This window comes from Nymphaea colorata, chromosome 3 (genome assembly GCF_008831285.2).
Source record: "Nymphaea colorata isolate Beijing-Zhang1983 chromosome 3, ASM883128v2, whole genome shotgun sequence".
Taxonomy (NCBI): domain Eukaryota; kingdom Viridiplantae; phylum Streptophyta; class Magnoliopsida; order Nymphaeales; family Nymphaeaceae; genus Nymphaea; species Nymphaea colorata.
In genome coordinates, this window is record NC_045140.1 from 20,431,178 (window position 1) to 20,445,440 (window position 14,263).

The 14,263-nt window shown below is 35.8% G+C and overlaps 1 protein-coding gene across 1 annotated transcript in view; it reads right to left on the reverse strand.

Annotated features, from left to right (window-relative positions):
• LOC116250147 (protein ENHANCED DISEASE RESISTANCE 2) overlaps positions 1-13,734 on the reverse strand; it is a 43,346-nt gene extending 29,612 nt beyond the window's left edge. Inside the window, exons 1-8 of the mRNA XM_031623589.1 lie at positions 13,301-13,734; positions 11,773-11,835; positions 11,623-11,676; positions 8,603-8,668; positions 6,813-6,868; positions 6,576-6,652; positions 3,968-4,093; positions 599-633 (exon numbers count right to left, since the gene is read on the reverse strand). Of these exons, the coding sequence (XP_031479449.1) occupies positions 599-633; positions 3,968-4,093; positions 6,576-6,652; positions 6,813-6,868; positions 8,603-8,668; positions 11,623-11,676; positions 11,773-11,835; positions 13,301-13,540 (717 nt within the window). The 5' untranslated portion in view covers positions 13,541-13,734. The remainder of the gene's footprint in view (positions 1-598; positions 634-3,967; positions 4,094-6,575; positions 6,653-6,812; positions 6,869-8,602; positions 8,669-11,622; positions 11,677-11,772; positions 11,836-13,300) is intronic.
• Positions 13,735-14,263: the final 529 nt, after the last annotated feature.

Sequence of the window (14,263 nt, forward strand, 5' to 3'; positions counted from 1 at the left end):
GCACCATAGCATAAGATGTAAGAGTGTATCACATGAAACTAGTTTCACGGTGCATATCAATCTCCCGAATGGTTATGGTACAACCAATAACATATCATATGATAGAACAAAAAGACTTGCAACACTACCCATAATAGGAAGGGCAAACTGGTATCAAAATGTGTGGCCCTATGTAACTTTTTTCTGTGTCACTACAACAAAATTTTATCAAACTCATTGATGCTTGTGGCAACCAGGACTAGTATGCTCATCCATATGCAGTTTTTACTTTGCTTTGTTCTTGTATTGATCTAATCTTTGCATATTAAATTACATACTGGCCTAAGTTTCATATTTGTCAAACGTTGCAGGCACACATGCACACACACAATGCAAGATGCACAGATGGTACAAGCGAGATGCACAATGGTTCACCTCAGCTCTGATATTTCAGCAGCCCATACTTACAGAAAAACAAACACACACACACACATACATCGGTAATATGACAGTGGACAGATATTTACTCATTTTAAGGTCTACTAGGCATTCTGCATGGATCACACCTAAATCCTAAAAACACTAGACCAACTCACAAAAGTAGAGAAAGCATTGGTACCTTTGAGCTGGAAATCTCTTCAAATATTCTGATGCCTGCATTTTCAGAAAAAAGAATCACTCAAACTAAATATTTTATCAAACTATTGAAACCAAAATCAGGTTGACTGCAGAGATGCTCATGCAGTTTTTGCTTTTATCTTTTATAGTTACATGCTAGAACAGGATAGTTTCTTTGTTTGGAAGCTAGTGATATGTGCATAAATCCAGGTTACACATTACCAAAAGTTCACATTGGCTTCCATGCATTTTAATTCCTCCTTGGATCCATCTGTTTTTAAGGATTTATTTTCTTTTTATTAAAGATAAGATTGGTTCTTGTATATCATCACTTTGACTTGAAAAAACATGCAATTTGTTGATCCCGTATAGGTCCCTCTGTGTGTGTGTGTTTGTAAATCGGACATTACACATACATTTATATTTTTCTCATTTCAACTTTCCTACTTAATCTAAAACTGCATGCTGACCTTATGATTTTTCAAAATCCATAACATGCCAGGCTGTTAACCGTGTAAGCAGTTTCTGTCAATAATCATTCACTGCACGGTACCTAAATCAATATATAGAAACGGAAAGCTTTGCTACCACTAATACACTTGCAAAGTTCATTGCAATAAATGTGAGTCTCGTCATCCAATCAATTTACAGCAATTAGACTTAGATATAAATTAGAAGATAGAGAGTCTTGCCATGTCAATATGCCAACTACATGAATTCAACGTTATTTTCCTAGCTACATGCTAATGGGACTTCTTGAAAATAAAACAGATTATATGGAAAACCAGTAATAGCCTCTTGTTTGAACAAAGTTAGGACCGAATCAAACTTGATCAAGGATGCCTTCAACAACTTAATATACCACAGGTTTCATATGTTTGATGACTGGAAGAAGAAAAGCCGTTTCTGAAATTACATATTATTGAAGAAACTACTTGTAGAGTACGAGTTTTGGCATGAGTGATCATGTTTGCTGTGGAAATATGGACCCACATAGGCAAACCACTTGTTTCAACTGAGACAGAAATTTCACACTTTTATGTGAAATAGGTTCCTTTTGCATCTTAAAGGTGTGTTTGATCATTTTGGATCTTAGACCCAAGGTGATCTAATATCTTAGGGTCTTAAATTCTAGGATTTTAGACCCTTCATGCCTAACAAGGATTTGAAATCTTATGTTTGAAAGATGCAAGGATTACACATGGATTTGTAAACCTTGCATCTTGACAGTCACAGATCTCAAGTCAGATCCCCTCCCCTCTGTCTTGAGATCTATGGTTTGAGGCTGCTTCACTCATTTTCCATATATAGACAGTGGCCCACGAGAAAGTGGATTGACAGAATTAGTGTTATCAAAATCGGCCCAAATCGTCTGATTGGAATAGAATCAGTGGCAAACCAATTTGATTTTGTGATACTCACGTGTCAACTCTAACCATTTTTAAAAATATTTTAAGATTTTTCTTGTTTTTAAATATATTTTATACATTTTTTTCCATTTTTTTGAAGATGACATTTTAGATATTTTCAGCCAATTCACACCCGACTTGGCTGACGGATTCACTGAATCGGCAGCTCCAAGCCTCCAACAATTGGTTTCACAAACTGATTTTTTAAACACTAGACAAAATATCCTTACAAGGGAAAGATGCAGCTATGGTCCAGTTATGTTCCATGCAATTGTTGCCGATCTCGAGGCATTGGTGATGTTGAATGCATGGTTTTCAAATTAACGGTTTGTTAAAACCCTGGATTTAAGGTGGACCCATTTTTAAATCAGATCCTCAATCTTAACCCTCAGATCTAAGATCCAGCGTAATCAAATGTCTCTAGATCAACAAGGTTTATCTGATTGGCTAAGTCACTCAGGTGTGGGTGTGGGTGTGGGTGTGGGTGTGGCACTGTGGGTGTGAGTGCAGGTATGGTGGTGCAGGTGAACATGACAACTTTGATGGGGGTACAAGGTTATGGCAGGGTATAGGCAAAACTTATGTACCATGTTGATTTGAGGGTGCTTACGAAAATTTTAAGTTTGACTACATCTATTTGCAAGTTTTAAAAATTTAAGTTGTTTCTTTGTAATATAAGTAAACGATGTGGGATTAAAGAAAGTTTATATAAGAGTTCAAACGGAAGAGAAGAAAGATGTTTGACATCATGCCTTTTTGTTAAAAATAAAAAAGTGAGCTGTTTCGGATCTTTTATGTCCAAGTATTGGTACCTAAATTTGTCGTACTGACATGGGTATGGAGACCTTACCCCTAAGTCACATGGGTATGGGTATGGTTTGGGTACGGACATAAGGATATGCATATGATACGGCAATTTCAAAAAATGTGGTACGAGAGTATGGCAGGATACATATATGGATATCTGCAAAATAACACAAATCAATTGAATAAACAAGTGCTATAAATTAAAACGTTATATGTTAATGAACAATAACTCTAAAAAAAGAATGAAAACTGAGTTTAAACTTAAAAAAAAATAAATCAAGTAAAATTAAGTAGCTTGAATCAGTTTTGATCTAAAAAGTACCCAAGTGTGTCTAAGTACCCATTTTGGGTGTAGGTACAGTGAACGGGTATGTGGACCTTACTGAAGTACCCATGTGACTTAGCCTTACCCATAACAACGTTACTCAACTAATTGGACAATTTGCTCATAAGTTTTTTCCATCATTTTGACTAAATTGCAAGCATTTTCATGCATGAATTTAAAAAAATAAATGTGCATGACAAATGAATATCTCTAAGAATAGTAAAGCAAAAATAGAATAAAGCTTGAGAAAATTCTATTGTGTACCACCAATGAAAGGAACAAGGCTGGCCCCATGTTCTCCATCAATTAAATGCACAATAATATAGTTCAAAGTTAGACAAACAAGTATCAGCATTAGCTCAGATTGTTAAACAGGAAAACACCAAGCTGCGACTACATAGTCATGAGGAGTACAATCGAAATTACTAATAAAATTTAGAAAGAAACAATTAGAAGTTGATTAGGCATGCTAACACAAACAAAAAGAGGGAAATGCAAACAAACAAACCAAAGAAGAATCTGATGCAGAAAGAAGAAAAAACAAGGAACACGAAAGAGAAACATCAACATAAATGATAAAAAAAGAAGCAAATGAAAGAACTAATCAATCATAAGATGGTGAAAGAGAAACTTCTACAAGAATTGGTGTTTGATCATAACTTACAAGTAACAAACATGAACTGTTCACATTCATCATATCTATAGTAAAACATTTATCCTCCCATAAATACCAAGTTAAAATTTGGACACATGGAAGCTTTTATATGAATCAGAATGTCAAATTTCCAGAAAGAAATTTCCATAAAGATTGGTTAATGAAAAGAAATACCATTTGTAGTATGGATACATTTCCATTCATGTGCTTCAATGGCATCGTCAACATCCCCCTCTGAATATTGTGTGGATTGAGTGTTGCTCTCAAGGTTAGAAGACTGACGAAGAAGCACTTCAGGACCTACAATCATTGCAATGCTTTGAAGAAACAAAACTATGATATTATGTTGAAAAGGGAAACAAAGTTGCATGTATATTTATTAACCATAATGTCTCAAAATTGTGAGAAAAGTACCAAGTACCAACAATATCATAAAGGAAAAACTTTGCATGTCCATGTACTCACACAGTCTACACAAAATTGTTTTAACTAGGTGTTTTCTTCAAGCACTTTGAAGTTTGAATCTGGAGAAAATTCCATAGGAGATACAACCATCTCAACCACTTTGCAAGCTTCTGGTTACAAGATCATCCAGGAAGACAGCAGGGTGATATGTTCCTTCAATATGAAAAGGAAAAGCCTAAAAGGGAACTTTGAAGAGGCATAGTCAAAGTGGGACAGGGAATTTCTTCTCCCTTCTTGGGATATTGCCATCTGTTGCATAGTTAAACTTAATATGGGTTTGCTTCCAAGGAGTATACTGGATTAGCACTTGATTGCTTTAGCCCCAATGTCCAACATAACAAGGGGACTTTGCTCTCTCTCTCTCTCTCTCTCATACTAACTAACACAGATCTTCAAAAAAATTGCTGCACCTGAGTTGACAGAGCTGGACTGCAGGTGTTGGTCTCTCTCCCCCACACTAAGTGACACAATATAACTGTCATAATTAGGGGAAAAGATGCCCAAAGTTTAAGTTAGGTAGGGAGACTTGTATAGCAAAGGAAATATGAGTCATAAGAAAATAAGGGGAGTTATCTGGAAAACTTATTGAGACCCGACCCGTAATACACCCTTTATATACTTTAATTAGGGCAAGAATTCCATGAGGGAATGAAGTCTGTTTCCTTTGGAAGTTTCTCCACCTTTGAAGTGGGATGTCTGGGTGCATCCATGAGTTCCTTTAGTTTTCATCTGCAGCAGAGGAGGAATCAGTGGCTTCACTTGATTTACATCTTATTGGCCATTTTAGTACCTTTCAACTTTACATTGCAGTCTGCAGAATACATTATGCATGGAATCTAACTTTTAGGAAGTGTGTTAAGGCAGTGTTGTATGTATACACTATATGCCATATCAAAGGATTTGCAAAACATAGTCACAAATATCAATAACGTGTTTTATACAACGAGGTTTTTTCTCGGTTTCTCAGGAAAATCTAAGGAATATCTCGGCCAATTTTTTAGGAAAGAAAAAATCCAAAAAAATAGGAAAAGGTAAAATAAATGAAAAACTACAAAAAACATAAAAAATAACTAGATAAAATGATAATGATGTTTTAGTAATGATAGAAATGAAGATAAACAATTTAAGTTTTAAACTTTAAAGTAAAAAGTAACGGTAAAAACGCAAAAAAATGCACTAAAAAGGTGAAAATCTATTTTGGAGTATTTTTCGAAAAACAGGGAAAATGCACTTTTGTTTGTTTCATCCCTTTAACATTTTTATTGCATTTTTTTTCAAAAAATACGCATTTTCTGTGGTTATGATGTAAAGTAGTGATCAGTAAACCATTGCCTTGTGCTCTCATAACTAGTTACAAGAGTGTAACAATCAGTATAGGAATCATATTGTACAATATAGAGGCATATCATACAATCAGTGTAATATGCCCTGTATCAGAAGACACTGGAGAGCTAGAAAAAAGGGGATGCAAACCTGGTTTTTCAATTTTGTGTGATATGTTACACATCTGACTGTTGGCCCAACCAATATATGTCTCTTTATGTACTTTACAACATTGTGCTTCATCACCCTTTTCTGTTTAGTTAGTCTAAGTTGGGTTGCTTTTTAACTGTTCTTGATGGTGGTTATCAAAAATTAAGAACTCTCCAAGTAGGTACTAAGAGTTACCAATATGAACTATGGAGTACAAGCACTTAAATTTCATTCCACCATTGGATTTACCAGGATGTGCTTGCGGCAAAGCTTATCTAGGAAAAATGTCTCTTTTTCTTGAACATGAGGCTATGCTTTCCAAGTTATTGACAAATTATATTCCAACATCAGGATCCACCAACAATGGAAAAATGGGCATTCATATAAACAAATGATCCAGGGTAATGTGAACAATGCATTGAATGTCCCTGCAAAGTGGTATTGCAACTTGAACTACAATTTTAAGTGCAAGACAGGAAAGAGCTTTGTGATATGCAGCTCTGGTAATGCCAACAGTTCAATCCATATATATGCTAGAAATAAAGTAATCTCAAATAAACAGCTGTGTGACCATTATAACTTCCTATAATTCAACAGCTTCAGTTAGGATCCCCATATTCTGCAGTCATACCAAGCAGGAACTTGTGTTGGCATCTATTCCAAATTCGGTCAAGGGGTCTGGCTATAGTGCATTCATGAATGGTAGCCCCAGTGGACGACACCTTAAGAATATTACACAAAAACTTAATGGTACCTAATGTACTGACTGCTTAGTGCTTATGACATTTAGAACTGCATGCTTTGTTAGGACAGAAAATAGACATAAGGTGAACTACTAGAATACCTTTTCCAATCTTTATAAGTTTTGTCAGACCATGTGCATAACGTCGTACACGTGGTCGGTGGCCTTCAAGGTTAAGCCTTAGACAAAAAAAAAACAAAACAAAACAAAACAAAACAAAAACAAAAATCACTACAGATTTGAGAATGTAGAAGTGACATTTTCATAATAAGTATTCAGATGAATTGCAGCTTGGTTCAAATTTCCAATACTGGTTCATGCTTAGAAAAAGTATTTTACTCGGATTCAATGCTCAGTCTTTGTCGGCTGCTTCCTCTTGTAAGGTCAAAGTCAGCCTGTATACAATGATAAGACAAATTTCACATGTAAATTTATGGCAGGTTCTGTCTGTAGCCATGAAAGTTTCAAAAAGAGAAAGAAAAGAGAAAATAGAACTCTAGAGTTGAAAATAATTTAATCAGCATCAGAGAAAGCATGAGAAAATAAGTTCATCTATTGGACCAAGAACATGAATAGAAGATAACAAGAGGGAACTTTCCAACACAAAAGCCTGCTATATTGTATGAGAGAGGACAAAAATTTGCCTTCAAAAGAAATAAGATTTTGTTAACTTGTTTTGTCAATCAGCAGATCATTCCATTCCTATAATGTGTGTGCTCAACTAAATCTTAGATAAAAGTAATAAAATAGCTAAAAGAGATATCCATAGTAAGATGAGAAATGCATCTCTAAATAAATGGAACAACTCAATTGTGTGGATAAATATAACAAATTTCCTTATAAAGGAGCAGCAGAAGAGAAATTGGTACTCAATTAATTTGCATCCTTTTAAAGTTTTACAGACAAGACAAGAAAGAAAATAATGTTGCTGCTTTTGTCGTCATCAGATGGACAGTTTCCTTTCTTCTACGTGTATCCCAATACCAATACCAGAAAGTTTTGTGGTTAAGATTCTCTTAACATTTGGGACTTTGAGGCATAGCAGTCCAGGAGATTCAAAGCACACCCTAAAACTATTGGTGGACCATCACACCCAAATAGAGATGCATGATGCATACCATTCCTGCAAATGGAAAATATCTTCAAGAACCCATAGACTTAGTTTTCATAGTCAGTACCAGCTTAACCTGGATATGGTCTGGATACTGACAGATGTCAAATCATCAGGTTAGTTGACCAACAAAAGATTGACCTGTGTTCGATATATGACCCGGAAATGTAAATTAATCTTCATCTAATTCAGACAAATTATTTTAGATCTCCAAAAGCAGAGATGGGACTCTATCCTCCTACTATGTCAACAAAAACATGTGCAATTTTACATAGTTACAAGTCACTTACAACATCCACACATGAAATTACATGTCTACGTGAAACAACAGGTTAGATTGGTAAATGACACCTGATCAGGCACGCCCCTTTCATATCAAACCCAATTGTAAAGATCTAAAGTGATTTGGTTCAGAAAAGTTAAAGATATAAAGGGAGAGGTTTGACTGCACTTGGTAAAGCCAAAATCTCAAACATTGCACTTGGATCTAATATATGCATCCCTCATAAGAATCCATACGAATATCCAAGTAGCCTTCTTCTCAGAACTCTATATGCCTAATTGTGGTCAATCCTAACATGGTCAAATCACTTGGCAATGGCACACTGCTACATGTAAGAACATTAAAAGGGTATGAATACATGAACACATAGTTTTATGCAGCAATTATGGTGAATCCTCATCAGATAACTTCTACACTATGAAAATATTGTGCAAACCAGTCTTCTCGAAACTCGACATACAAAAGTATGTGATGGATTAACAGAACTGCTTCCAATTTTGTCCTGATGAGCTATCGACCTTAAATATCTCAAAAATAGTAATGGTCAGCATAATAGGAAGAAAAGGCAACATATGATTATAACAGAAAAAAGAAAACCCTGTTTAGAACATATTGCCTAAATCAACAATTGAATTTATAACTATAATTATATGACAAATACAACCTCAAAAACATGCATGCCATGATAGGTGTAAGCATGAAAAATAAAAATCCTTCAATGGCATAAGGAAACACCTGTTGCTTAGCCTGTTCAAAGGCCTCCATCCATGCCCGAGCATCACCAGCAGTAGTTAAAGCAATCTTTCAAAAGAAAGAATGTGGAAAATAAATTTCATCTCAAATTAACAACATTGCATTTCTTTAGATAAAACATCTCACACAAATTGAAAATCAAAGGGAAAAATATACATGGAGGAGTCTTTTCCTCCTTGGAAATCATTTTACATTAATTCTATAAAAAGGAATTGCATGGGCATAACATACAAATTGTTGTACAGATTGTAATTTCTTGTAAAGTAGAATGATACAATATGATAAATCATAGTACTACATTCACATAGAAAGCCACCTTACTGCAAAGAGATAAAAATAAAGAAATGAATTGAGAAATGAGTGAACTATATGACGGGACATGACTCTCTCTGTCTCTCTCTTTCTCCCCCACACCTGTGCCATAAAATATGATAAATGATATAGTAAAATATCACATTGTAAATAACAAAAATGAAGTGATGTCCTTAAAACCAGTGTTATTTGTATCGCAAGATACAATATGCATCGTATAGGTTTGGAAGACCTATATAATATGTCTATGATACACGATACGCTCATGTATCATAAGCGTATCGCTTGTATCATGTCATATGGAGGTCGTATCATACGATACGATTGATACACCCCCTGTATTGTATGACATTGTGATAAAATGGACTTTCATTATTTTTTTAGGAACCCTCTCTCCCTCTTTCTAAATATGTCTAAGAGATGGGGGAGGATGAGGTTTTGCTAGTTGTCCAGAAAAATGGCCTACTTGAGTGATAAATCGTTGATTTAAGAGAGAACTCACCGGTGGAGTACAAGGTTTGCTCAGGACCTTGTGGGGAATATGGGACCTTGATTGATGATAATCAAGATATATCATATGTTGTGAACTTGTAACATAATCTAAAACACTTTAAAGTTGTGATGGATGCTTGTTATGTTATTATGACCTCTGATTTCTCAATTCTAAATGTGGTGTTCAGATATTATGACTTATCAATGATGTGATGATTTTTTTATATGGAATACCATTTTCTTGGCTTTTTCTGAAATTTTCTTTATTTTTCCTGATCTTACTGACTTTTTTTTTCTATTTTTTTCTATTCTTTAATTTTTTCTGAATTAAAAAATTAATTTAAGATACGCTATGCTACATTTACGATGTGTTACGATACAACGTACAGATCGGCGCAACAAATATGCAATACGATACGCCTTTTACAACATTGCTCAAGACCCCTCAATCTATACAAGAGATTGCCATGTATAACGTGTGCTTAGAAAATTAGAAATGGATGTCTTCACAAGCGCTTACAACTGTAATAACTATTTGAACTTTTTAATGGAGAAACCTTCAACTTTTCAAACTCAATTCCTTTCCTTACGAATCTTTAGTTTATTTGAAATTATTCAGCTTGTGAAGGAATAGAAGATCCACCATAATCCCCTTCATTTATAAATTATAATTGTAAAATACATTTGACTTGCATTCTGATGCAACGTTTGCAACCAATATTTCAACTATTAATGAGATTATATGTGCACATGCCCCATATCATTCCTCAGTTTTTTCATAATTATATGTATAAGCACGTAATGATCTAGCATTCCTTAGTCAAGTGCATGCTCTTACTACGGTCAAGTAAATACATATACAAATACAAAGCAGTCATAAAAATAGCCAATACTTTCAAAATAACGGAATATCTGCTATTTGGCAGTCAGCAAGCAAAAAAGGGCAAAAATATCACAATATTTTCAAAATATTGGTAAAAATGTTTAAAAATGCAATATTGTCATGATACTATCATGATATCTAGGTGTGTATGTGTGTGTGTGTGTGTGTGTGTGTGTGTGTGTGTGCATGTGTGTGTGTGTGTGTGTATGTTAGTTTTGTTTCTTTCATAATTTAAAAATTTCTATGAATATTTGACAATACCTTTGTAATAACAATGGTAGAAAACTCATCATTTCATAATTTTTCTATCATTTCTACATCTTTTAAGGGTATGAGATTTTGGTATTTCCTCAGAAAAAACAAAGCTTCTCAAAAACTTCCCAAGCAATTCCTGAGAATGATATATATGACTATCATATAAACACATCCACACATACAATCACATGCGAAAATAGTCTGAGTTGGTGACCTGTGTACAAATGCATCTGAACAAGTTCTGCTTAATAATTTTGCCTTCAGTCCTTAACAACCTAGTAACTGCCAGGTCTGTGCCTTCACATTAAAATGAATATGTTTTTTGTAACCTCTTCAGAATACCTTGATTATGGAGATTAATTCTTCAATTTATAGTGCAATATAAATACCAATAGGTAAGATCCATTAGCCTTAATGATGCCCATCCTCCTCAATCATCACTCTCAATCCCTTGGAATAATAGACTTAAGAACTTCTCTCATACTTTTGGAAAAGTTTTAGCAATCATGAGAGTATCTAAAATAACATAAATCTGATCATTTGCAACTTTACAAGCAAATGCTCAATGACTTGCAAAATTCTTAGGATGAAGTCTGATGCAGATTACAGCCAGGTCCTGCCCCAGTAAACACTTTATCATTAGAGCTTTTCTTTTTGGGGGCATAACGTGCAATCCCACTGCCCAGACCACTTCATGAGTCCATGTCTTATGAGGACAACACCATGGGAAAGCTCAGGGTGCAGAGAAGCAAGGCTGCCAGTCTGGGACTTGATATCAGGTTTTGAGCTCAATATCTGAGTCCTGCTGGTTACCACTTTTGTATGAAAGAGCTGAAATAGTCAGTGTTCCCTGCTTTACTTTTCTCTAGTTATCCCTTTCTCTTTGTTCACCTTTATTGTTACAGGCACATAAAACTGGAGCATCTTTATATTTGTAGCATAATAATAAGAATAATAACAATTCGGGAAGCAAACAAAATAACAAAAAGAAAGTACAGGAAAGAATCAAAATCATGCCAACATTTTTCATGAGAAGAGTGACAGAAGAATCAGGACTTACTTCTCCTTTCTTTGTCTCATCCAGCCGGTTGTAAAATTTCAAAACATACATTGCCTTACAAGCATGAGATTTACAGTAAGTTAAGGAGCAGGAAAACCAGAGCTCTTAGGATATCAATCAGCAAATCAAAGAGAGATTCTGAATGCTGACCCCTTTACGTCCAAGTTCTTCCACCATGAGAGAGGGACCGATTACACCTTTCCTGATGGGTTTCTACATAAGATAAAAGTTAAAACACAAGTTTAGATGTAACAAAATTAACTCATTTGAAATATGTCTCTCATGCTTTCAAGATATTCAATATATAAATACATGATTTAACACAAATTACATGTTATGTTCAAGATCAACAATGTTCCTCAGGAAAAATAAGAATTGCATTTGGTTAAGGATTCCTCATAGTGAGAACTAATGCAAACCATGGTAATCACAGAAATGAAGCTAGCACATACAATAGTGACAAGGCTACATAGATAAATATGACATAAAGAGATTAGTTGGTCATATTCTGCAATAATACCTTCTGTTAATGGAGATATTGCAGTTAACTGCTGACAAATAAAATAACAGGATATCAATGTATTAGATAATTATTTCAAAACAAGCAGCATACAAGGACACCCTTGAAAGTTCATTTTGCTTTAGCCTGTATTAAAGAGAATATCAAAATCTTATTTTGTCTGGAGTTTACTTATCCAGATTTAGATGCTGTCCATTTGGCAGAAATGATGGATCAAGCAGGCCCAGAGTTATGTGCTTCTACTAGTTAGAACCGTGTGCCAAGAGTTGTTGATATCGGAAATTGGGAATAAAGATAACGGCTCGAAGAAAATCTGTGAGCTACCTTATGAAATAAGAGATAGGTGGCAGTCTCCGCCATTCAGACGGACCCTTAAAAGTGAACATTGAGAATGTACTTTTTCTCGATAAAACCTCTGAAGCTTAACTTTCTTGACCGCCGTTAGAGCAAAGCACAAATAATATGCGTGTCATTCTTTACGTGAATAAATACCAAAAACAGCTTTAAACCATCCACATTTGCAATTACTTGCCGGCGATGAACATCTTGTGTTATCAACACAAGAAAGAGATACCATCATCCGATGAACTTAGTCATAACCATATGCTAATTGCCTGCATTTCTGCTGTTTACATCATTCATTCACCTGTGCTGTAACCAATAAAATTTCGTGTTACTCACAACAAATGATTGCTTTATCATGAGTCCAAGACACCATCAAAGCATCTCATAAGAATCCGCTTCTGCGTTCTCCCTCTACTTTCTAACGGAATTCTCTCACGAACTATGGGCCCAACCATAAAATACTTACCGCTCACCATGCCGATTCAATCCAGTTGATCACATGCATTCATCTTCCATTTCCTATCTGTACGTACTAAGAGAACGTCATGTTACCAATGACGGAAGCCAAAAGTAACTATCTACGTTAGGGTACATCGATTTACTACTAGCTACACCAATCCAATCGTCAGCACTAATGGCCATAACAAACCAACCTCCTAAATTCATCTCCCGTTCGTACATACTACATAGGGACGTACATACAAAAAGAGCCATCGTAATCAGCCAAGGAACCAAAAATATCAAAAAAGTAAATGTTCAAAAAGAAAGAAAAGCAAGAAACGCAGATTGGTGAATAGAAAGGATCTGACTCACATGGCCTGTGTTCTCAAAGGGATCCCTCTTATACATGAAAGCGTACTTTCCTTTAAGCAAGAGGAACCTAAGATGGCAGAATTCATGGCCGATGGAGTTGGTCCCCAAATGGTAGACCCACCCGTGATACTGAAACAACTTATCCCCCGAACCGCTGCTGCTCCTGCTGCTACGACGGCCGCTGCTGCCCTGCTCTTCTCCGCTCTCCCTCTCTGAACCATTCTCGATCTTCTCCGCCATAACTCAAACCAAGCAAAACACCGAGCTATCCCAATCAAAGAAAAACCAAGAACCCAAAGAGACAATCCCAAGAGAAAAAACGAATCCGATCCCGGACCTCCCCACGATGTGAGGAAAGGTTAGGGGGAGGTGGGATCGGACTGGAGATGGTTTTCACTTCCCTCGCCAACAGTCAGAGGACGGCAGGTGGGGAATGCGCATAAGAAGCATTTTAAGAATTTAATAACAGAAACAGCGCGGCCAAGACCCAGACGAATCCGATTGCGACAGAAACCTCCCATTTAATGTCCGCCGTCGGATATCCTGGTGGACGATCGAGATATGGCTTCATTAAAAATAGGTAGGAGAGGCTTCTATAGTATGGCGTTGCGAGAGATCTGCGCGGAACTAAGTTAAGCGCGGTTTAAGTTTAGGAAGCGCGTTCTTTTAATAACGCTGACGTGTCCGGTCAAATTGGAGAGGGTTCACTTAAGATGGAATGGATCCGATACTGGATCCACACTTTTGAGGATTCTGAGATGGTAGTTCTAGTTGTGGATCTTATGCGCGTGAAAATTTTGTCGAAATTGCTTTCAAAAGCAAAACGGATCGGGTTAGACGCGATCGTGATTTGGATTGGATGTGTCCAACTAAATGAAATCTGACTGGTTTTCCGCAGAGGAGGTTGCTCCAATGAAAAAAAAGAGCCAAAAATAATAAAAAAAAAAATAAGTCAGTTATAAT